Genomic DNA, 25,692 nt, shown 5'->3' with positions numbered 1-25,692 from the left:
CTTGGTTTCAGCAGTCTGGACTCTGGAAGCGCCAGGTGGGGCCTCCTTAGCCAGTTTAAACCGCTCCTGCGCCTAGTGTTTTAAAGCAAGCTGGGAGGCGAAGCGCGGGCGCTTGGGGACGCGGGGACCCGGGGACGGAATAAACTCTGTCGTGGGGCCCTCACTCTCGAGCTGCAGAGCTGGGACATTGTTGCTAAGTGACTACGAGCCAGGCAATTCACATCTCCCTGGGCCTCCGTTCCCCACCTGTAAAACAAGGGGTCTGGACCGGTCATCTATCCCGTTCATTTTTACACTTAACTCCAAATACCAAATTAAAAACAGACATTTTAACTCCCAGTGGAAAGACAAGTCTCTAGCAACAAAGATAAATGAGATTCGTAAAAGTGATCACCACTTGAGATTATTTTTCGAATCGCTTTCCTTTCTCCTGACACGCGGGGCTATTAAACGTGTGTGTGTGCTGGGCCATTTCTTTACTGAACTCCAAACTAACACCACCGAGCGATAAAAAACAGGAGAGGGTGATGGAGGCTTAATCGCTAGGAGAGGAGGCGGCGTGGCTGCTGCTTTGAGGAGTTCACTTTGAACCAAGCGGCCGCGGCGATTGGCTGAAAAGCACGTGGTGCGCGCCCCGCAGGACTGCGCCCCGGCTGCCGCTGCAGTTGCCCGGCTTAGGGCAGAGTCCAGCCGGGGGTGCCGCACCCGCTGGGGAGTGGGGAGGGAGGACACATAGGAAATGCCTGGGGCTGGAGTCTCTTTGGCTCTCGGCCAGCAAGCAACTTAAACGTCCTGGCTTGCTCAACCCGAGTGTCCCTAAACTGTCCAGACTTTTGCCCGTCCATTGCCACTATCTCTCCCCACTCTGGGTGTCCTACCCAAGGCGCTATCTATGCGTGCCCAGGGCCTGTCCTGCGGATACCCAGCTCGCCCCTTGCAGCCCTTTTTAGAGCATCTCGCGGGCTCTGGCATCACCGAGCGCACAGCCCCGGGCAGCGCTCCCCTAAGGTGGGTCCCTCAGATCCTGGGCTGTCCATTAACCAGGCTGGCCCAAAGAGGCTCAGACACTCGAACCCGGGAAAACTTATTTTATTCTCGGTTCCCGGGGTTGCAGCTGCCAGCGGCTGAGACAGCGCGTCCGCTTTGTCTCTCTGCACTCCCCGCAGCCCCCCTCTCCCGCTTCCTCTCCCGATTAACTCCCCCGACACGCTCTTCTCTAGCTCCTCTCCTCCTCCCACTCCTTCTCCTCCTCTTCCTCCTCCTACACCACGGGCCGCGCTAATGCGCTTCCTCCCTCCCCCGGTGTCGGTCTCTTTGCATACGCGCCCCCTCCCCTCCCCGCCGCGCCACTTATAGCGGGGCGCACGGCGGCGGGGCGCAGACTGCTCTGGCAGCCGGAGAGGAGGCGGTGCGGCGGTGGCGCTGCGGAGACCCGGTCCAGACGCCTGGCTGCCGCCGGCGCACAAGGCGTTTTCTAGCTCCCTCCCCCGAGTGCACAGCCCGCCTCCTTCCGCGGCGCCTGCAGTGGTAGGCTTGCTCTCCCCTCCCGTGACGCGCCCCGGGAGACGCTCTGCGGGTCCTGGACACCGGGTCCGCGGCGTGGGGACGAGAGGCGGAGGCGAACGCCAGCGGTAGCCGGTCCGCGAGCCATCGTTCGGGGCGCAGTCCTCTCCCCGGCGGGCGCTCCTTTCTCCGGGGCATTCGCCACCGCTTCCCGGGGCTGAGACGACCGGTTCGTCGCCTCCTTGCCCGTGACCGTCGCTAGAACTCCGTTGTGCGTTGCGGCCAGTCGCCACTGCTGTAAGTTTCCCCCACTGCCCCGGACCTGTTGCAGGCGCTGCGGGCTTCAGGGGCTGCTTCGGCTGCAGGGGTGTGTTCGCAAGGGATGAGCGTGCTCCGGGCACTCGGGAGCTTCGACTAGAGGGCAAGGGAAGCTCTTCTCGGTGCGGAGATCACGGTGCCCGCCGCTGCCTTCCCACAGCAGGCAGGAGCCGGGCATCGTCAGAGAGGTCGACAGGCCTCCCCTCCGCGGTGCAATGTCCGGGGCGAGCCGCTGGGGAAGCGAGGAGCCGAGCTAAGGATACAGTCAGCCTCTCTCCTCCGCGGAAAGCAGCGCTTTCCTGGGGGTGAATGTCGCGCTGCGTCGCTCCCCGCAGCCTCCAGGGCCGAGCGCGCGGGATCGTTGGCCCACGTTGCATCCTCCCCGGCTTGGAGGAAAGTTGGGGCCACGCACAGACACCCTGAGTGCGGGCATGTTCACTGCGGCGGAAGTGTCTATAGAGAATGAATGAAAACTGCTTTCTGAAAAACTAGTTTCTTGATCTGTCGTGTTAACATTATTAGTTACAAAGGATAGGAATTGGTGGGCGGGGAGATGAAACATTGAATTTATCCACATGCAGTTTGGTGTCACACAGGCATGGCCAGCTTGTTAAATAGTGTTGCAAGTGTTAATAAAAAGACTCTGGCAAGAAGCTACTTCTGTTAACAAGATCTTTATAATGTTCTATTGTTACCGGTAATGTAAATGCCCAGAGAAAGATCTGCCTAGTTTCTCTTTTGATTGGATTGAGATGAGGTTCAAAACCTGGAGAAGGGTGCGGGACGCTAAGCATTGGAGGCAGAGAGCCTGAATTAGGAGCATGAAGTGAACTGAAGTTGCTGTAACTGAAGCCCTTTTGATGTTCTCAGTAATAGCAGCACTTTCTCTGTCTTCTTTGTAGATGTAGGTTAAGTACATGTGTGCATTTTCTTGGCCACTTACTTGGTATGCAAATATGATTTCTCTGGGGGCTTAAAAATGCTCGAAAGATGATTCATTTTATGTTGAAGGTGTGTTCAGTGACTTGTATACATGGTTTCTGCGGATATTTTGAGGTTTGCACAGTTTTAAACCAGAAAGCAAGTATTTCCCCTTGGGTTTCCAAGTTTACTTTTTACTTTAATCAAACATTGTTGCAAGAATGTTGATTGTGATTTTGACTGTGACGTGCTTTTCCATCTGGATGGTATCCAAGATGACAGGCTAGGCTCTTCCTTCTGGCTTGTTGGGCCAACCTGGAACATACAGGAGCATAAACACAGGATGCGGAGAGATGTAGATCCTATATCCTAAGGTCTTGTAAACAAATTGTTTTCTTAGGTGTAAGTCTGGTTGGGAATGTTGTTTTGCACCATCCTGAATCTAATGTTCAAGGAAATGTGTTCTGGGCCTAGCATGATTCCAGCTCAATGTGTAAGCATTTTGGTGCCTGTGCACCTAGTTTCAGGGAGCCTCATTCTTCCTTCACTCAGGGCAGCATTTGCTCTGAGAGGCGGCAGCTTCACAAGAGTAAGTAGACAGTCTATTGAGGTTTAGGTTTAAAGTCTTCCTTCAAATACTCCAGATTGAATGTACTAATTAAAATAACAACTACAGTGGTGGAGCATTGAGAATGCTAATGAATGTTTTAACCCTTTGGAAACCTGATGCATTCCCATAGGTTCATATGGTCATTCTCCAAAACACTGGGCATTGGTTAGAATGGAGTAGACAGTAGACGCTTAGCTTGAGGTGGGAGTGAGGCTGGCTTCTCACCATTTTTTTATATCTCAAGTCACTGTGGAGATTACTGGGTGCTTTGTAAAGTCTTCCTAACACTGGCGCTCTAGGACTTTGTTGCTTCCTTTCTTCCACTAAGCCATGTTTACTCATCATAAAAAATTAAATTCCAAAAAGGAAAGAAAACTAGTTGCATCACCTAATGGTATGAGGTATATGTGTCATGCCCCTGCCTTTGTGGTTTTTTGTGCAGTCTCACAGTGGGGCTCACATCTGGTTGGGGAGGTGCAGGTTAGTATTTTAACCCATGAATCTGTGGCAAATCATTCATTTGCATTTATTAATAATTCTTAGAATATACATTTAAAAATATCTGAATGGTTAAAGGAAACAGAGTTTCAGCTGCGCTTTCCGGACTGGCTGTTATGTCTGTAACCAGCCACACAGTTTACCCTCTGGGGATAAACAGTGGGATAAACAGCTTCCTTAGGAATCCTTGGACAGGCAGGTTCTTGAGGACTTCATTCCTTTGAAGTAACAGAGGGGTGGTGTAAAAGAAAAGGATGAAGGCATGTGATTCAGTTTTTGAAGATGGGTGACAAGCATTTCCTATGTCTCTACCCTACTGTTTTCTTACTGAAAAAAACCAAAAGATAGCATTAGATTCTACTATAATTTCAATTTAGATACCGAGGAAAGCACTGTAGTCAGCAAATAAATTCTGGGGTGGCCCTAAATTAACAACAGCTGGCAAAATAACACACACACACACACACACACACACACACACACGTATTTTTTGATTTAAATAAAGCAGTGTTTGCATTTTGAACTCCTTCTATGCAGGTGCCAGCATTTGCAGGTATACAGGAACAGTCCTGGTGATGCACTATTTAATCAAAAGACAGGGGTGGATCTTTTGTTCTTGCAGCTGGTTTTCCAAGAATTGATATAAAGTGGGAAGAACAGAAAACAGCAGTCATAAGTATGCTACTCAAAATATTCTTCTTTTTATGTGCCAAATCCTCACATCGGAAGCTGTCCAGAGCAAGACAGGTAGTTGGTGATTATGGCCAGAATTTATTCCGTGGTTTGACTAAAGGCTTGCTGATCAATATATGGTTAATTTTGAAATTGGGGTGCTTTTAGGACTCTTCAGTGGTAGAGCTGTCTGGTTAGAAATTAATCTTTAAGTTGGGATGCCGAGGTGGGAAGATCAGGTGAGGCCAGGAGTTCGAGACCCTGTCTCTACAAAAAATACAAAAAATTATCTGGGTTTGGTGGTGCACACCTTTAGTGCCAGCTACTTGGAATACCAAGGCAGGAGGATCACTTAAGTCCAGGAGTTCGAAGCTGCAGTGAACTGTGATTGCACCACTGCACTCAAGCCAGGGTGACAGAGCGAGACTTGGTCTCAAAAATATATATAAAATGAAATACATTGTATGTAACATTTAAATAAAGGTCTGATCATTGCAGAAGTTGGCCTTACATTTCCCATTTACTGTATGTGCCGGGAGATTGGATCTTACCAAAGGAATTCTTAATGGAATTAATTATTAGGTGTTTGTTTTACACATGGCTTTATGTTGCATGGGGCATGAAAGCCAGTGCCCATCCTGGCATTATGAGAGCAGGAGACCTGGCATTTTAAGTGGCCCACAGTGAATGAGCTGGACTAGGACAGGGAGCTGTGAGAATGAGACCTCACTCCTCTTGGCTTTTGCTGACTTATATTCTAAACGACTTCAATGGCCTGAAAGTTGGCAATCAGGTTTTCCAAGATGAACCTGCTTTTTATGCATGATTTTTTTTTTTTTAAACAGTGCAGAGTTCAAATAGCTCAACAGTATTACAGTGAATATCCTTCCTTCCGGGTAGTTGTCTCTGGCTTTGTCCTGGAATGGCCATACACTATTCTAGAATAGTAGGTGGCATGGTCAACAACAAAGTGTTCTGTTTTTTGCCCAAAACCATTGTTGCTTTTGTTCTGCTGTTCTGAACATCAGGAGCATCATTTTCAATTTATTATTATTATTATTATTATTTTTAGGAGTGGGAACAAAATGTCCGTCAGCGTGCATGAGAACCGCAAGTCCAGGGCCAGCAGCGGCTCCATTAACATCTATCTGTTTCACAAGTCCTCCTACGCTGACAGCGTCCTCACTCACCTGAATCTTTTACGCCAGCAGCGTCTCTTCACTGACGTCCTTCTCCATGCCGGAAATAGGACCTTCCCTTGCCACCGGGCAGTGCTGGCTGCATGCAGTCGCTACTTTGAGGCCATGTTCAGTGGTGGCCTGAAAGAGAGCCAGGACAGTGAAGTCAACTTCGACAATTCCATCCACCCAGAAGTCTTGGAGCTGCTGCTTGACTATGCGTACTCCTCCCGGGTCATCATCAATGAAGAAAATGCAGAATCGCTCCTGGAAGCTGGTGACATGCTGGAGTTTCAAGACATCCGGGATGCATGTGCAGAGTTCCTGGAAAAGAACCTGCATCCCACCAACTGCCTGGGCATGCTGCTGCTGTCTGACGCACACCAGTGTACCAAGCTGTATGAACTATCTTGGAGAATGTGTCTCAGCAACTTCCAAACCATCAGGAAGAATGAAGATTTCCTCCAGCTGCCCCAGGACATGGTAGTGCAACTTTTGTCCAGTGAAGAGCTGGAGACAGAAGATGAAAGGCTTGTGTACGAGTCTGCAATTAACTGGATCAGCTATGACCTGAAGAAGCGCTATTGCTACCTCCCAGAACTGTTGCAGACAGTACGGCTGGCGCTTCTGCCAGCCATCTATCTCATGGAGAATGTGGCCATGGAGGAACTCATCACCAAGCAGAGAAAGAGTAAGGAAATTGTGGAAGAGGCCATCAGGTGCAAACTGAAAATCCTGCAGAATGACGGTGTGGTAACCAGCCTCTGTGCCCGACCTCGGAAAACCGGCCATGCCCTCTTCCTTCTGGGAGGACAGACTTTCATGTGTGACAAGTTGTATCTGGTAGACCAGAAGGCCAAAGAAATCATTCCCAAGGCTGACATTCCCAGCCCAAGAAAAGAGTTTAGTGCATGTGCGATTGGCTGCAAAGTGTACATTACTGGGGGGCGGGGGTCTGAAAATGGGGTCTCGAAAGATGTCTGGGTTTATGATACCCTGCACGAGGAGTGGTCCAAGGCTGCCCCCATGCTGGTGGCCAGGTTTGGCCATGGCTCTGCTGAACTGAAGCACTGCCTGTATGTGGTTGGGGGGCACACGGCCGCTACTGGCTGCCTCCCGGCCTCCCCCTCAGTCTCTCTAAAGCAGGTAGAACATTATGACCCCACAACCAACAAATGGACCATGGTGGCCCCACTCCGAGAAGGCGTTAGCAACGCCGCAGTAGTGAGTGCCAAACTCAAGTTGTTTGCTTTCGGAGGTACCAGTGTCAGTCATGACAAGCTCCCCAAAGTCCAGTGTTACGATCAGTGTGAAAACAGGTGGACTGTACCGGCCACCTGTCCCCAGCCCTGGCGTTACACAGCAGCAGCTGTGCTGGGGAACCAGATTTTTATTATGGGGGGTGATACAGAATTCTCTGCCTGCTCTGCTTATAAATTCAACAGTGAGACTTACCAGTGGACCAAGGTGGGAGATGTGACAGCAAAGCGCATGAGCTGCCATGCTGTGGCCTCCGGAAACAAACTCTACGTGGTTGGAGGATACTTCGGCATTCAGCGATGCAAGACTTTGGACTGCTACGATCCAACATTAGACGTGTGGAACAGCATCACCACTGTCCCGTACTCGCTGATTCCTACTGCATTTGTCAGCACCTGGAAACATCTGCCTTCTTAAATGCAGTACATTCTAAAGAGAGTGAGCACGAGGTAAGAAGTTTAGCTATAGATGTAAGTATGCATATAATTAGGCTATTGTGTAAGTTCAGTACATGGGGTGAGATCTGATCCACAGACACCGTACTGCAGAAGTACTACCAAAGCTGTAAAAATAAGAGAGCTGGTGCTCCTAGAACTTACCCACTTGTGTTGACCACAGCCTCAGACCCCCATGGCATTAGCCAGTGGTTCTCAGCTTTTACTGAGCCTCAGAATCTCCTGAAGAGCTTTTTATTTATTATTATTATTATTATTATTATTATTTGAGACAGAGTCTCGCTCTGTCACCCAGGCTAGAGTGCAGTGGCATGATCTTGGCTCACTGCAAGCTCCGCCTCCCAGGTTCACACCATTCTCCTGCCTCAGCCTCCTGAGTAGCTGGAATACAGGTGCCTGCCACCACGCCCAGCTAATTTTTTGTATTTTTAGTAGAGACGGAGTTTCACCATGTTGGCCAGGATGGTCTTGATCTCCTGACCTCATGATCCACCCGCCTCGGCCTCCTAAAGTGCTGGGATTACAGGCGTGAGCCACCGCACCCGGCCCTGAAGAGCTTTTTTAGAAACTGCCCATCCCAGAGTCTTAGTTTCATTTGGTCTGGGGTGGGGTCCAAGCATCAGTATTTTTAGAAAGTTTCCCGATGATTCCAATGAACAACCAGGTTGAGGACCCCTGACCTCTGTTAAGAATGCCAGCTAATGTTTATTGAGCCCTCACTGTGTGCTTGGAGCGATGCCACATGTTTCCCACAGATCATCTCATTCTATCCTCACAACAACCCCATGGGGAATTATTACTAGCTTCATTTTATAGACGAAAAAACCTTCATGCATTACGGAGGCTAAGCTGCCCGAGTTAGCAGAGCTTAGTAAGAGGTGGAGCTGGTTAGGAAGTCAATGCAGAGGGTCTGGCTCTAGGGCATCAGCACTGGAGCATCGTGTTGCACTGCCACCTAATAAATTTGAGCTTCACATCCATGACACCAGTGTCATCCCAGGTGATACTTCATTTATATTCAAATTTTGCTTCCTCAAACCCTTTGTAGAATGATTAGGGTTTCAAAATGTATTGCTCAAATTCATTCCTAGTTTATTCTCTCCAAAATTATTAGCTTATTTTAAATGTTTTACTTAAAAAGTAGCCCCCTTTAAGGCGTTTATTACCTTTAAAGATAAATCTATATCTGTCTTTGTAAAAGGTTGCACGTACATAGCAGAAATTTGTGCAGATAACACGGAGCCACCTAAACTTCCCAAACTATGGCCTTTCAGAGTTAATCAGTCAGGCTGACCCTATTGTCAAGGCTAACAAAAGTTGTGTTTCTGCATCATATATCTGAGTACATAATGGTTGTCTGTGTATTTAAGAGTATATAATACTGTTGGCTCAAATAATTAATAGGCCTACGCAGTTCAGAGTTCGCAAAGCTCACGGCTGCTTTGCTGCTAAGCATTCTTAGGATTGGCCCCAGGAATCGCTTAGGCATGTGTAAGTATAGCCCAGCGCACACAGGATGTGTTGACTTGTTTCGGTGATTCATGGGCTTATTACTAATAATAAGAAAGTAACTGCTTTGGAGGAACTACAATGAAAACAAACTCATTTACTTGGGAACTTTTGGCTCTGTTTTCCCTAGTATGTTTCACACCTTTGAAGGGGACTTCAAAGGGAGAAAAGGAGATCTAGGCCTAGTGGCAAGCTAAGTACAGAGGGGTTTCATCTCATTGGTCTTTTCTTTCCCCATCCCTTACAGCTCATTTAGAAACATCATTAAACTTGGCCTCACTCTCACATTTCAGCTTGCTATTTTTTTTTTTTTTTTGAGACAGAGTCTTATTCTATTTCCCAGGCTAGGGTGCAATGGCGCGATCTCAGCTCGCTGCAACCTCCGCCGCCTGGGTTCAAGCAATTCTCCTGCTTCAGCCTTCCAAGTAGCTGGGATTACAGCGCCCGCCACCACGTCCAGCTTTTTTGTATTTTTAGTAGAGATGGGGGTTTCACCATGTTGGTAAAGCTGGTCTTGAACACCTGACCTCAAGTGATCCACCCATCTCAGCCTCCCAAAGTGCTGGGATTACAGGCGTGAGCCACCGCGCTTGGCCTCCAGCTTGCTATTTTTTTTACTTCTTCAGTTATCTCTTCCAGCCTTCATACAGTTATCAGAGTTCTGAGTTATGTCACGCTTTCCTGGAATGAAACTCCTTCAAAACAGCAGGAACAATCAGACACCTCCTCTGGGGAGCAACTGGGCTAATAGCGTCTCACACCAAACTGGTTTTTTGTAGCCTTGCTGGCATCTCAGTAATCTTGAATAAACAAATGCTCTGAAAGTGGTTATTTCATTTGAGATATGAATGCATGACTCACCTCTCAAGGGGGTTTAAAGAACCTCCTAGGTGAAAGCATCAATTAACAGCACACTTAGTTGGGTGTTAGCCCAGAACTGACTATATTTGCATAGAAGAGCCATAAAAATTGCTACCAGGGTGGTGGTACATAAAAAATGACAATGGGCAGGCTGGCTGGAATCCTTGGAACAAGGTAAGGAAATTGAGGCAGAAAGAGGAGAGAAGCCACGTGTGTATTCTGGCCCTAGTTTTAAGTTGTAGACCTTCCTGAGTTTTAGGTTGCTTCTCTGTCAAATGAGTGGTTTGATCTATAATCCCCTGTGATCTGTCCCAACTCAGACTTGGGTCAATTGATAGGGGAGTTAAAAGAGATGAAAATACCTAGCCCAGTGCTTGACATGTAGTAAGTGTTCAATGTTCAGTTTAGACCCTAACTTACTGTGAGATAATGGCAGTGGAATTAGCTTTCTGTGTGGTGGGAAAATGAGGTTTCTTTGACTATTATCTGCTTGTTATCTTTAGACTTCATTTTTGGTTCCTCCTTTTTCAGCCCAGAGTGAACATGTTGGCAAACACTTGACTTCACCCTACTCTGGGTGCTTGAACTGAATCATACCCTTCCGGTCCCTGGGAAACAGAGCAAGTAAAGTGTTAAGTTATATGTGAAATAACATCCTCTTCACCCTTGGTGCTACCAGTGAGAGAGTCAAGCACATAAAAACTAAATTTGACAGGGCCAAGTTTGCTGCTTTTAAAGGGCAGCGTAAGCGCCTGATCAAAGCCACTCTTTGAATTTCTGACAGGGAGACTGTTGGTTAAAATTTCTAAAGTTTACTACAGAAGATAGTGCTAAAACATTTAAGAGGGGGTTGGAGTGCCTTAAAGTGCTGGGTAGGTAGGTCTCAGTCCCAAACTGCAAATTCCTCTGCCCTTCAAATGTAGGTGCTAACTGAATTAATACAGTGTTTAACAGCAAGTTTCCCTAGGTCTTAAAGCTCATCCACCAAGGAGGTTTTATCTGCCTCCTGCTGCTCTGTCAGTGGGTGGGAAGGGCAGAAAGGAAATTACTTTGATTATCCTCTGTTTTCATGGTGCCGTGTGGCCTCAACCTAACTTAGGCTTTGATTTGCTTTGTTTCTTCTCTAGATTTTGTTGTTGTTGTTATTGTGTGTCCTTTTTTGTGTTGTTGTTCCTGTTTGAATATGCAATTTTTTGGGGGGAGGGTGTATGTATTCCTTTTTTCCTGTTTGAATATGCATTGTCTTGAAATTTTATATTATTACAAGATACATTCTTTTGGCCTAATGTTGACATATAGGTTACAAGGAGGTGGAGGTGGGGCAATGACACCGTAGTCTAAGGAATGCCTTGAAAGCTTGAATCAGTTAGGAAACAGCCAAAAGAAACAACTCATGAAATGAATCAGGCTTCTGAACACACGAAAGCAAAGAATTCAGTGCAAGTCATGAGTGGCTCCTCCAGAATTCCCTTTGTCTGTACTTAGACTTACAGCAATAGGGATACAAAAGCCCTCTGCACAATTTCCCCAGATGAAATGAGAAATAAATAAATGGGAAGAGTAAGCAGTGTGAGGAAATGCAAGCTCTACGAAATGTGCAGGTTTTGTGGTTATGGCACTTTGAATTGATATTCACACTTGATGTACGTAGATTCTGTAGCACTGGCATGCCGTAGCTGCTGGCACCTACGTGTGGACTAACAAACTTTGAGAATAAACTCCAACCTTGGGCTGTTGAGGCCTGATACATTGTCATGTGAAAGGAAGCGAGACTGATTTCTGCCATAATGGATAACAGAGATGCATTTAAATAAGAGGATTAGTATGTCTGCCTCCTAGATGGTAAAGTTAATTTGGAATCTTTCATGGTACACGGACCAAGGAGGGTTTGCACAGGAATCTCCCTTCTTTTCACCCCTTAGTGATCACTTTACAGTCGCTCTGTTTAATCACAGAAAGAAATGTTATGAATGTTGGAAGCAGAAGATGGCAACTCCTAATAGCATCTAGACATATAGGTTTGGATTTGAATGTATATATGCTTAGGAAAGAAGTGACACCACTGTTTTTGTCAGGCCAGCCATCTGCATGGATGTGTACATGCACACGTGTGTGCATTTAAGGCAAGTACTTTAAATATCTTTGCACAGTTCCTACTGAACATGTAAGACCTTTGGAAGCAATATTGTCCAGCTCCTTACCAAGTTTAATTTAAAAAAAAATTTTGTGGCTAATAAGAAAAATCTTAAAACTATGGCATCACACAAATCCTTCATGCTTTTTTGTTTTGTTTTTTTTTTCTTTTCCTTCTATTTCAGCTCACTCCATCACTCGATGAGATAATATGAGATTTCTACTTCGGAGAGGCCAAGTCTAATGAAGAGAAAAAAAGGAAAAGAAGTTGCAAGACTCGAATAAAATCTGCTGCACCTTGTAAATGCTCTAACTGGACATGAAGGAAAGGGGCGAGGGAGGGGGGTGGGATTTTTGGTGCAAGTAGCACATGGTTTAAATATGAATGAACAAACCTGTGATCTAGTCCTTGTCTTGTAATTGTGGATTAATGTCAATGTTAATCAGCCCCTCAAAGGGAGAGAAAAGCTGGACCTTTTCCCTTGCTGTACCATATTCAGCATTTGATTTCCATGGGCCCCACCATTTATGTGTAAAATTTGAAATGGTTGTCACCTCTCTCTGAGGAGAGAGCTTGAAGCCTCCACACCAGCTGCTGCTGGAGATTCAAAGCCCAACTGTGGGTCCAAGAGGGAAGCTGGCTGGGCTGGCTGAAGAATGAAGACCACTGGACTCTCCGTTAATCTCTAAAGGGTCTGCTCCCCAGGAACGTTTCCGAACAATGGGGACTTTGTTGGTAGCCATTTGGTAGATGTTCTTTTCTATTTATAAGTGACTTTAAACTTTCCCTTGGCTGTTAAGAAGTTTGTTATAGATTTAGCTATTTATTGTTCGATGCCTGCATGCTGAAACAATGCCTACAGCTGTCTTCACATGTATGGACGTGTGTGAATGGTTGTATGTTTTGCACATTTTGTGGCTGTTGAGATGTGCTTTGCTGCACAAACATGAAAATTTTTGAGTTACAATTTGGAGCATAACTGGAGGGTGGGTTGGGGAGGGGTGGATTTTTAAAATGTCAAGACAGGGAAGGATGACAAAATGGAAATTTAAATGACATCCTAGAGGTAGAGAAACCGTGGAGATCACTTTTCTCAGACTCACCAACTTTTAATGGGATTTCATGGGGTTTGGTTGTGCTGATGGGGTAAGGGGAGGCTGCTTTCTGCCCTTCTCCCCACTCCCATCTGATTTACCTAATTCAGTCTCAGCTGCTGAAATTTGGAAAGGACCAAATTGCTTTACAGTTTTTTCTTTGTGTAGTATCTTGAAATCCTGGAAAGTTCTATGGAATAGTTCTGTATATAGGGCACAAGTAAAGGCATTGTCCAAAGTTTATTTATTTATTTATTACCCTAAGAATGCTTTGCCATAACCACATTTAATGGGAAAAATGGAAGTATCACAGATGTAAATTAACTCACCAGATTTACTTGGCGTGAACTCATTCTCTTCTTGCTATATGATTTAGCAAGTTCTAGAAGATCTCCAAGACAGTAATTACATTGGCACAATGTATACTTCAGTGCTCACCGTTAGGCAAATCTCTTTTTAAAAAACTCTTTGGTGCACAAGTAACACATTTGGCCACAAAACACCAAAGAATTGTAAGCAGTGGCCCCTATTGAGAAGTTTTCCGGTAGAGTCGGAAATCAGTTGTGAATACATTCTTTGCTAGTTGGAGTGCTTGTTTACTAAGCATGTGCCGTCGTAGGTATTAGTGCTAGTCTCAAATAGGTGCTTCCCCTGAGGTGCGGGGGAAGACCAAAGTTTGCAACTCGAACTGCTTTCGTCCATGTTTCTCACATTGCTGTATTTTAGAAAATAGGGGTTAAGACTGATAACAACCTTTTACATTGTGACCGTGTTTGCATTGTCTAATGACAGATAAATCCTTAACATTTCTCTCCACCTTAGTACTTTAGACTGATTGTGTTTGTCCGTCCATGCCATGAATGAGTGGGCTGTAGTTGGGCCAAAATAAATGAGCTGTTGGAAGAAAAGAATCACAGTACTTTCCAGCAGTCAGTCCCTGGTTCCTAGATGTGTTCTAAGCAATGCAAATGTCTCATTGTCCCCCAGTGGGCATAGTCAGTGTCGTTTATATTGTAGCAGTTACAGCTCTGTAGTTTATGATGCAAATCTGCCAAGAGAGATGTATGTCTCACTGCATGGCTTCTGAAAGCAGGATGAATTTTCTGCAGCTGTTTCAAAGTTGGGGTCTGTCCTTGAATCCTCTATTAATTACTGTGTGTGAGCCAGAGGGAGCCGTGGTAAGGGTTGGGCCCCCAGTCTGTAGGGAACTTTCTGGACTCCCGCTCTTTGAATCGATATAGGCATTTGGTCTCACTACTTGACCATTCTCACCCTGTGAAACGTCCCACACTTTGAAGCAAATACAATTCACAGCACAGTACACACAAAAACCTTGGCATAAGACAGAGAAGGTTCTTCTTATTTTGTGGGCTGGTTGCTGTAGAAACACATAACAAAGGGCAGCCCTCCACTTCTGGTATAATTGTGTAGCCCCTTTTCTCTGGGCTTGACACCTGTCTTGAATAAGAGTGATTAGAGCTGCATAATGTCCCTCTCTTGGCTATTGACCATGTGGTTCACGTACAAAACTCTGTATAAGTTGAAGGAAAATGTTCATGTTCATATTACGTGTTTGCTATGACTACGTTTTGAGGTTTTGTAAAACTGTTATTTTTTTTTTCACAATGTGAAACTGAAGGTCAATAAATTATTAGAGATTTTCTCTTCATTATGTTTGTGGGTCTTTATTTGAATAAGACACAATTTGAGGCATTGTAAACTTGTGCCCTTTCTCGTTTATCCAAAGAAGGATCGTTTCAGATATTCCGACTGTGTTTTATTTCACCATTTAGTGATATTTACAAAGGTAATTTTGCATATTAAATAAAACTTGTTGACCATTAGAGTATCTCTTTAAGCAAGACAAAATTCCTCATTTATAGGTTATTCATAGCTGGGAATATAACAAGTCACACACCATGCGATATTAAGACAGCATACTTTATATTAGAATGAATTTAGTTTTTTGAAATCCTCACGTGGGTTATATTTTGACAGAAAGCTGTTAGAGAAGGAGCTGGAGTTCAATCCTCTTTTCATCTGCTGACATCTGCTTTAGAAATCATTTAAAGTGGAAATATATGCATATTATTTCTGTACTGCCGCAGAAAAGCACAAGTTTAACCCCTCAGGGATACTTAGTTTGTTCCAAGCTGATGGCTGTCCTAGCTGGCTCTGCATAAGGCCAGTTGAAGCCTCCTGCCCCTACCTCATGATGGTTTCATGTCACACTGAGATGCTCCTTTATCACTTGGGTTGGAACCCTTATTGTTTCAGCGTGCAGAGCAAGGTTGGGCATAACCTTTTCTGGGTAGAAAATAAATATTACCTAATTGGGAACTCTAGGAGAGCTCACAAGTAGGCATAATGCAATTATAGCCTTTGGACTTTGACCAAGATGCCAGAGCAGATGCCTTGGGTTTGACAGGAGGATCATTCGGTTCTGTGCTGTGTGAGGCTGGTCTAGAGCCAAGCCTTTGGGGACCGGTGTCAGGCCTCAGATTCCAAGTGCATGATGTTGAAGACCCGTGGAAACCCTGTTGATGACACCATATGGATGACACCAAATGACAGGGAAGAAGGGCAGGTTAGTTAGGAGTTGACGGATGGGATTTAGACTCAGGAAAAAGTCTTGACGTTAATCCCTAGAGAGGTTGAGAATGGTTCCTGTAGAAATGATTGTGAACAGATCTTTCATTCTCTGAAGTTGTTTTTCTTTATCATCTCAGTTGGAACATGTAGACAGATTAAAAAGATACTTCAAATTCTTAATTTTCATTCATTTGGAAATTTCATTTCATTTAGATAGATCACACCAAACAGTGGCTATGGTAATTAAAATCTGGCCACAGTAGGGAAACGGGTTGGAGGTCGGCAGTCCAGGGCCGGGACAGCACCCCCATGAGGCCATCAGGCCTCATGCTTGCAGGATGCTTAATCTCATGGCATCACATCTGCTTTCCAGGCAGCAAAAGTGGGGCAGACAAAGGGGAAAGGGCTCAGGCCAGAGGACATTCTCCCTTTTTCTTTGAATAGTAATAGTTTACCCAAAAGGCTCATCGGGAGACTTACACTTACCTCTCAGTGGCCAGAACTGGGACATGTGAACTTCCCAAGATATAAGAGAGCCTGGGGAGGGCAGTAATTTTATCTGGCACACTGCCACCCCACAGCAATGTGATTTAATTAGTAAGGAACAAAGGGAGAGCAGACGTTGGAGGGGGAACTACACAGATTATTCTCTGTAGTTGGTAGGCTTATCTACTACAGCAATGGTTCCCAGCCTTTTTGGCACCAGGAACTGGTGTGGAAGACAGCTTTTCCATGGATGGCGACTGGGCCTGGAGGCGGCAGGGATGTTTTTGGGATAAAACTGTTTCACCTCAGATCATCAGGCATCCGATCAAGCTTGTCCAACCTGCGGCCCAGGGTGACTTTGAATGCAGCCCAACACAAATTCATAAACTTAAATTATTTGTCATTTTTTTTTAGCTCATTAGCTATTATTAGTGTCTTTTATGTGTGGCCCAAGACAATTCTTCTTCTAATGTGGCCCAAGGAAACCAAAAGATTGGACATTCCTACACTAGATTTGCATAAGGAGTACAAAACCTAGATCCCTCACATCTGCAGTTCACAATAGGGTTCGAGCTCCTATGAGAGTCTACTGCCGCCTCTTCCCCGGCTCCACTGATCTGACAGGAGGCGGAGCTCAGGCGGTAATGCTCCCTAGCCCAAGGCTCACCTCCTGCTGTGCCGCCAACTTCCTAACAGACCACGGGCACTGGGCCATGGCCCAGGGGCTAAGGACCCCTGTACTACTGGGAATCATCAAACAGTCATTGTAAACTATAGTCCCATTCATTACGTGATGAGCTGAGATTGTGCTAAGGAGCTGCTTTACAGTCATCTCATTTAATCCTCATGACAAATTGAGGTAAATATACGGAGATTTCTTAACATCTCTGAGCCATAGATAACTCGATCTGTAAAATAAGCATGACTAACATTCTTTCTAATAGAAAAATTTAATAATATAAGAAATTTAAGAGTAAATACCAGGCTCAGTGCCTGGCACATAGTAGGTCCTCAGTAATTTTTAGTTGCCATTTTGAAACATTATGGGGAGAGATACATACATAAAAATCTGAGTGCTTATTCTGTGCCAGGGACAGTGTTAAGGGTTTGCATGCCTCTCACCTTGCTCATCCCCCCGGCAACCCTGTGAGAGCAGGTGCTATTATTACTCTCATTTTGGAGATGAAGAAACAGGTCTTGAGAGATTATATAACTTGCCCAAGGGAGTGGTGGAGGTGGATTTCAAGGCACACTCTGACCTGCTCCTCCAGGTCCAGGAATGTAGAGGACGGTGATTCACGGGGCTGAGGCTGACTGTGAGAAACCCAGGGCTGCCCTGCATTCCATTGTGTCCGGAACACAAGACTCTGTAAGGTGGTCCGAGGAGACCTGCGGCTGGTGAGCCCCACCCTGGACATGAGGACTGAAGAAGCCAATGGAAAGAGTTGATTGAGACTCAAAATGTTCCTTGACAGCCAGTTTCAGAAGATAAGTTGTAGAGAATTTAAAAATAAACGGGGGCTCCTGGGTGGTTGTTACACTTGATCATTCACTGAGCTGTACACGGATGCTTTTTGTGCTATTCTGTTTGTAAAATGTTTATTGACTAAATGAATGAATACACCCATGGATCACGGCCAGACCATGTATAAAAATGGAACTCTGACCCACAATCTGCAGCAACCAGCCCAGGAAACCAACACATTGTCTATAGTGATCAGCCCAGGAAGCCAGCCTGCTCTCTGTAAGTCAGACCTGTAGGAAGTTAGACCATTATCTCTGGCAACTGGTTTAGAAAGCCAGATCATAATGCCTGTATTATTCACAGTCAGCCCCAAATGGCTGGGACTTGACTAATAACTGACTACTTCTCTGATTTTTGTCCTTGCTTCTAACTAAGGACCAGCCAGAGAAAGCCAAATATGCACCCCTACTCAGACACCACAGGATGCCCACTTCTGGTTGGCCCACTTGCAGCTTCCCCATGCCAACAGCCTCCAATCAAACCTGAAGACATCCTTTTTTTCCCCACAATGAAACTTTCCCTTTTCTCTGTCTTCCTTTGAGTCTCTGCCAAAATGCAAGTGACAGTGGCTGACTCCCTTGCTGTATAGCAAGCTCTGAATAAATAGCCTTGGCTTGTTCACATTTGGCTGGTCATTGTTTATTTCCACAGACAAATGTTTGCTCGATAAAATAATTAAATGTTTCAATAAAAAGGTTCACAAAAATGAAGTGGGGACCAACATTGTGTGTTCTAGGCAAGCTGGGTTTTCAGAAGGTTGCTGTTATCCTCCTGTCTGAGTAAATAAAATGTACACGGTGCATATAGCATGAGAAAAATGGATTTTGAGTTAAAGGGGTTGAGATTAGGGAGTCTGGTTTGCAAAAGGAGAACAGTTGCTTTGTTTGGGAATATTTTGAATAAAGTGAGAACACTTAAATAGTTTCACAGCCATATTCATGGTACACATGAATGTATGAATAAAAGCAAAAACTTAGCAGTTAATTCCTGGTCTTGCCTGTCACAAATCTTAAGTGCTTTGCCTGTCTGACACATACTCAGACTAAGCCATCTGTCCTGCATTTGAATTTAATCGTAGACAATGAATTTTAAAGCTGTGTTATATGTCAGACTTTGGACAACTAGGTGCAAGACCTAACTTTCAGAGGGAAAAAAATGTACATTGAGGCATGACGATGAATTAAAAGCAATTTGACTAAGTAAATTATAAATCTACCATAATCTTGTCCAGCTCTGCTTACAGCCCAGCTCGCTTTGTGAGTCCTGGGGAAACCAAATGAGACAAAGTTTCTGTCTTTCTCTCTCTGGTCCTGTTTCCTTGGCAACCATAATCTTTATCTCTGCAAAGATGGGGGACTGCAGCAAGAAAAGGCAGTTGGAATTTCAGCAAAGACTCTCACTAACCCTTTTCTTGTGTTATCAGATGATTTGTTTTGTTATGAAAAGTTATTTTACACCCGCTTTTTAGATAACGTGGAGAGTGTTTATTGGATATTCTAGAAAGGCTGTGAGGATTTTTTTGTCCATGAGATATGCTAATATTGTATCCACAAAGAAGATGAAATCAGCCCCTTGGTAGACACAAACTAGGCACCTGCAAAGTGGGAACTAAAATCTCTCTCTGTCTCTCTCTGTCTGAGGCTCTAACAAACACGTATGAAAGCTCTAAATTGCAAATACACCTGCCCCACTCACCTACCCACATACATTCTGGCCAAGGCATTGCTGCCAGAAGAACCATTTGCAGAGAACAAATTTTGTAATTTTGAAATAATTTCTATACTCTGAGGAGAAGGAAAGGAGAAAGGAAAAACAGAAGATAACCTTGCCGGGATGTGTCTGGTAGTGGTGGCCTCTTCACAGCCCTTTCTGGTACTTCCAGAGGGTCCACTTATTCAAGAGATGGGGGGGGGGGGGTGGGCAATCAGCACCCTTTTTCAAAAAGGGAATACCTAAACTGCATTTGGAGGGCTGTTAGTCATTCACACATTCGTATGAATCAGGTCCATCTGAAGGGTGGGTGGGGGTTGGGAGTGGGGCTCAGACCTAGGGGAATATCAGGAATTAGGAGGCTTGTAGGTGTGGGAGAAGAAGGAGAAAGGCAAATTTTTACTTCAAAGCATTATGGCTAGATAGGGGAAGAAATGAATAGGCAGAACACGGAGGATTTTTAGGGCAGTGAAACTATTCTTACGATACTATAATGAGGAATACCTGTCATTAAACATTTGTCAAAACCCATAGAATGTGCAACACCAAGACTGAACTCTAATTAAATTGCAGACTTTGGGTGATAATGATGTGTCAGTAGGAGCCTAAGAAATGCAGGTTGTAACAAATGTACCACTCTGGGCTGGGATGTTGATAGGAGAGGGAGGTCGTGCCTGTGTGGAGCTTCGAGGTATTTGGGAACTCTGCACTTTTTGCTCAATTTTGCTGTGAACCTAAAACTACTCTTAAAAAATAAAGCCTATAATGCTCTCCTCTCCCCAAAACACCCTACAAAAACATTAGAAACAAAAGGAGTCTTTGAGAGTTGTCAGATAAATTGTTTAATAAAGCATAGAGTATATATATTTTTTAATGTTATCTTGAATGAACATCAGGTACTGGAAAGAGAGAAAACTCTTTCTCTCTGCAATATTGTCAAATATACATTTGGTCCCCTTCTCCTTACATACAGCTCCTAAAATCCTTGGAATTGCCAGAGTGATGGGTGTCTTTTGTATGCTAATAAGATGACCGGTGGCCGGGGGCCCCTAGGTAGCTACAGGGTGAGAGCTGCATAGGCATGATTAGAGAACTGAGATTTTTAGCCCCTCCAACTCTGTGGGAGGCCAGGACTGAAAGTTAAGTTGAACACCAATGATTAAGGATGTAATCAATCATGCTTATGTAATGAAGCTTCCATAAAAACCCAAAAAGGGCTGGGCTTGAGAGCTTCTGGATAGCTGACCACATGGAGGTTTCTGGAGGGTGATGCATCCAGGGAGGGGATGGAAGCTCCTTGTCTCTTCCCATATATCTCACCTTATGCTTCTCTTCATCTGTATCCTTCCTAATGTACTTATAATAAACCAGTAAATGTAAGTAAAGTGTTTCTGCGTTCTGTGGGCAGCTGTAAGTAACAAAGTACCAAACTCTGGAACTTTGGAAGTTCCTAGGAAGCTGTAGGAACCCTGATTTCTAGTCAGTTGGACAGTGGGGACAGGCATCTGAAGCAAGGGCAGTCTTGTGGGACTACATTCTCAGCCTTTGGGATCTGACACTATTGGTATGGGCAGGAGACAGAAATACTGGGTAGAAGAGGGCAGTTCCCCGACAAAGGCCCCACCCTCAAGCCTGGAAACCTGTGGCCCTAAATGAAAGCACGCATTCCTCTTTTTGTGCCGAAATGTTGCTTTTTGGCCTGCCAGACCCCCCTGTCCTGTACCCATATACACTCCACATCCCAGGCTCCACAAACACATGAGCTGATGAACAGAAGAGCAGAGGAGCAGAAGAATGGCATGGCAGAGAAGGAGAGAAGAGAAGGAATGCCTGAATGTCGACAGGAGATTGGCTGGGGACAGTTGGAGAGGAGATCAGCCACAGGATGGCCGAATTCCAGGGGAAGATCATCTTCCTATTCCATCCTCTTTCCAGCTCCCCATCCATCCCGCTGAGAGCCACCTCCATCACTCACTAAAATCCCCCGCATTTAACATCCTTCAATTTGTCCATGTGACCGGATTCTTCCTGGACACCAGACAAGATCCCAGCTACCAAGAGGGCACTGAGCTAGTTAACACTTAAGCTGTCTGTGGATGGCAGAACTAAAAGAGCACTGTGGCATGCCCACTAGGGCTTTGGGAGTTGCAGGCTGTCCCCTCCAGATGCTACTGTGGGGCTGGAGCCCAAAAGCACTTGACCCACCTCCTGCACCTGCCCATCTGCATGCTACCCTTCCTGTAAGGGATTTGAGCACTTGGCGGCCTGTCGAACAGATGAGCCATACCCCTGTCATACATCCTGCTGGGGGCGGTGGGGGGAGTTGGGGGGCGGGGGGGAGTTAGGGGGCAGGGGGAGTGGTCAGGCAACTCACCCGTCTCACTATCTCCATGTAGATTGTGTCAGATTGAATTGTATTAGTGGACATCCCACTGGTGTCTGCTGCAGAATCTGAAGAATTGCTTGGTTGATGTGTGGGAACCCCCACCCCTACTCCACATCTCGTGTTGAAAGTATTGAGTGACTGAGTTAGCGTGGGAAAAAGCCCATTCAGTTTTTTTTTGCTATCTCTAACATTTTCATTCCTGTATTCCTTGTTCCAGGACCCAGAATCAGGCCAGCACCAGTGGAAGCTCAGAGAATGGAGTCCTGAAGGCTGACCCAGAACCCAGCTACCAATTATAACATCACTTCTAGGAGGATATGAGTCCCACATTCTCAGCAACAAACTCACAACTCACTAATAAGTTAATGCTAGTCTGTATTTCGGCAAATACCTGTACATAGATATCTGCACTCCCACTATAAATACTGAATCAGAAATTTTTATTTCTGTAATATTTTACTTCTTAGAATACTTAGTGTTCAAAATTTAATTACTGCAGTATATTTTTATTTTCCTTTTCAGGTGTTTCCTTGGGGCAGAAAGTTAAATGTCCATACGACTAGAAATTTATTTCTTCATTCATTTATTTCTGGGGAAAAAAACAACCATGAAAAGGGGAATAATCACTGACAGAAATGTGGAAATGTTCAAAGAGATAAACCAAACCATTTGGGAAGAACAATGGCCTTTTCAAAGAGTTCCACTAGAGCTGATTGGAGATAGCTGGAGGGAGACAGAGCCTTCCTCTTGCATGGCAGTAGGTTGGCCTTGCTGGCCTGGGCTAGGGCAGGGCTCCTGGAACTTCCTGTGAAGAGGCAGCCTTGGGACTCCTGGGGTAGAGAAGGCATGGGGTGGGGTGCAGAGGCATGATGAGGTTGTGTAGATGCTGCTGGGTGCCCTTTGAAACCAGCAAACTGGAGAGAAGGCTGTGAGGAGGAGGAGTCTAGGGCAGTGACTGCTGGTATAACCTCTGGGATGGCACTCACAGGTTCTCCTGCTTTCCAAGAACCAGGACTAAAGGCAGAGAACCCTGGAGTCCCAAGGTCCCTGGGTGGGCACTGCTTGTGCTTGGTCATATAACATTCAGTGAGTTACAGAAGGCTGGGTGGTGAGCTCTCATTAGCAGATGTCTTCCTACCTCTGAGAACAAGGGATAGGCATGACTCTTCCCTTTGTCTCTAAGGAGCTGGTACATGCTGTCTCAGAACCAGAGAGGAGAGGAGCTGTCTTGGAAGGGGCTGCTGGAATTGCACCTGGACACCAGGGGCCAGGCATTAGCCCTCCACGAGGAGCAGAAAGAAGGGCAGACAGAGAGAGGAGACCACCTGTCCATCTTCCTCTCTCCAGGCTTAGCCTACATACACAAACTCTAACTCACAAGTGGGCCTAGAAAGATATCAGAGTCTACAACAGGCATAGCATTAGTCTCTGTGAACTATGGTTACTGGGTAGAACCTACAAGAAAAGTAAAGTAAGACAGGTAAAGGAGAGGAGCAGCTTGTGCCCAGCACAGGAGCCCCACTACCCACTACCAAATGGGAAACATCAGGGTTTAGAGAAAATGTTTTCTTGTTTTTTTTTTTTTTTTTTTTTGAGACAGGGTCTCACTTTGTTACCCAGGCTGGAGTGCAGCAGTGCGATAACAGTTCACTGCAGCCTCAGTGTCCCCAGCTCAAGCAATCCTCCCACCTCAGCCTCCCTATTAGATGGGGCTATGGTAGTCACCACACCCGGGTAATTTTTGTGTGTGTGTGTGTGTGTGTGTTTTTTTGGTAGAGATGGTGGTTTCCCTATGTTGCCCAGGCTGGTCTCGAACTCCTGGGCTCAAGTGATCCACTGCCTCAGCCCCACAAAATGCTGAGATTACAGGCATAAACCACCGCACCCAGTTTAGAGAAATGTTTGCTTTGGTTTCCTTTGCTTTCCTTCACTGGGGTCTGGCCGGGGTTGTGATCTGGAAGTGCTCCCTACCTTCTCTGGCTCTCCCTGCTTCATTTCTTCACTAGAGTTTCTCCCTATAAATCTCTTGCTCACTGAATTCTGCCTTGACCTCTGCTTCTTGGAGGACCCAAACTAATTCAGGAGGGTTACAACTACAGACAAGGATTGAAATCATTCCTACCTATCACTCATCCTTATGGCCCTATGGTTTCCTGTGTGGGCAGGGCAGGTGTAGGGGCAGGTGAGGGGAAGACTTTAGAGGGGACGAGATTGCCCTAGTGACCCATCTTTGAGCAGCTCACTTCCAGAGGGATTCTTTCTTCCCTTTCTTTTTTATATTTGGGGAGATGACTAAATGGTTTTGAAAACGTCTCAGTGTTTGGCACAATCTGCCTGAGCATAGTGATACGACTGCTTTGTTTACAACTACACGGCAATTTTAGACCAAATTTTCAGAGCATCTCAGCACCTAACAACACATAAAAACTTGGTGGTAATTTCAAGATACGTAACATCTGCTTATTTCATTTTGTTACAAGTCACCTGGGCAAAAACTCTTCCTAACTCTGCCCCATAAATGAGCTAATATCCAATTAGAACATTCTGCTTAACAGCAGTAGCAATTATCCTGTGGCAATCCACAAAAAAAGCCTTAAAGGTATGTCACTTCTCCATGTTAACAAAACAAAACCATTATTTTTCTTTGTAGCTCGGATGGGCTATTTGCTAATGTCTTACCAGCTCTAATAGCTTATTCTCTGAGAAGGAAATAGTCGTGGTTTCTTTGAGAAAAACTAGTCCTCCTATCTTGGGGTTTTAAATAAAAGGATTTGGGAACCATTTAAGGTGCATTGTAAAATAATGTGGTTCTACAATAGCATTATGGCGCCTGCACTTTCCAATCATTTTAGAAGCATGCCTGCCTATTACATCTATTCAAGATTCTCCAGTGGAGACCTTTGAGCATTGTTATGAAATAGATACCAAGGACACTGAGTTCCACAGCGATTTCTCCTCTCATTTTTTTTTTCAAACTGCTAGAATGTAATTCAGGAAAAAAGTAGGTTGATTGAATACATCTGCAAGAACCTTCTGGCTTTGGAAGCAGGAGAAGCCCACACTGGTCACCTTCAGTTTATTATACATCCTGACCCCTCTTCGGCACGTGTCTTTCTTCAGGTCAGTTTTCTGTTTCTTCTATATAGTTTTGGAAGATGTCTGAAGAAAAACGCCTCGGAAAAGACTATACGTTGACATCCCTATTGTAAGGTATATGGGTGTAATTTGGTCAAGAATTAGGCTGAGGCTGACATCCAGGCCTGCCTGAGTCAGTGGGATTGTTGCGCAGGTGCACACCTCCACTTGTTATATAACCTGTTTGTGTAAGCTCATTCTTGGCTCGGAATTTACTTTCTATGGTCTGTAAAAGGTATAACTGCCCTGCTGACACTGTACAGGCACTCTTGGGCTCAGCTTGACATGGCTTGGGGGTGCGCTGGCACCCAGAGAAAGAGAACCAGAGCTGTCTTGCCGATTGACAGAGGGGAGCCAGGGCACGGCACAGCTCGACATGGCTGGCGCTGGTGGCCGGAGGGGAAGAGTTAAGCTGTTGACCCTGAAGACAAGGGAGAGCCTGCCGTGCAGCTGTGTGTGGGAGCTGCTGAGCCGCAGAGCCGGCTGCTGAGAGGAGCTGCAGAGCCGGAGCAGACAGCCGAGATAAAGGCGGACAGTGTAATAGAGCTGCCGCTGAGAGAGCTGTTGAATAAAACTACATTTCACCTGCTTAGAGCCCCCCAAGTGTTCTTTCAGCTATTCGCCCATCCACCCACTCCCCTCAGACCTCAGTATGGGCCCGAACCTGACCCTGGACCTGACAACTGGCGTAGTTGGGGACCTAACAACTATTTGATGTCATCTGCCAGGACCTGAGAAGAGTCTGGGCCCCTTAGTGGGGCAAGCATTGCAGGCTGTAATCCTCATCTAGCATCGCTTGGCCAAACTCTAAGAGTGTAGGAAATGACTGACTGATAGTAGTCTGA

At 45.6% G+C, this 25,692-nt stretch overlaps 1 protein-coding gene across 1 annotated transcript; it reads left to right on the top strand.

The window, feature by feature from the left end:
* The first annotated feature begins 475 nt into the window (after positions 1–475).
* On the top strand, positions 476–14,682 carry ENC1 (ectodermal-neural cortex 1). Its single transcript, XM_002815646.5, has 3 exons — positions 476–1,800; positions 5,595–7,409; positions 12,104–14,682. The coding sequence occupies exon 2, from the start codon at positions 5,608–5,610 to the stop codon at positions 7,375–7,377; it is 1,770 nt and encodes a 589-aa protein (XP_002815692.1). The 5' UTR covers positions 476–1,800; positions 5,595–5,607; the 3' UTR covers positions 7,378–7,409; positions 12,104–14,682.
* The last annotated feature ends 11,010 nt before the right edge of the window (positions 14,683–25,692 follow it).

This window comes from Pongo abelii, chromosome 4, assembly GCF_028885655.2.
Source record: "Pongo abelii isolate AG06213 chromosome 4, NHGRI_mPonAbe1-v2.0_pri, whole genome shotgun sequence".
Classification (NCBI taxonomy): Eukaryota; Metazoa; Chordata; class Mammalia; order Primates; family Hominidae; genus Pongo; species Pongo abelii.
This window is presented reverse-complemented; position numbering and strand designations above follow the sequence as displayed.

Bases quoted from the DNA above. Each gene is read 5' to 3' on its own strand.
- ENC1 (XM_002815646.5), top strand. From the start codon at position 5,608: ATGTCCGTCAGCGTGCATGAGAACCGCAAGTCCAGGGCCAGCAGCGGC.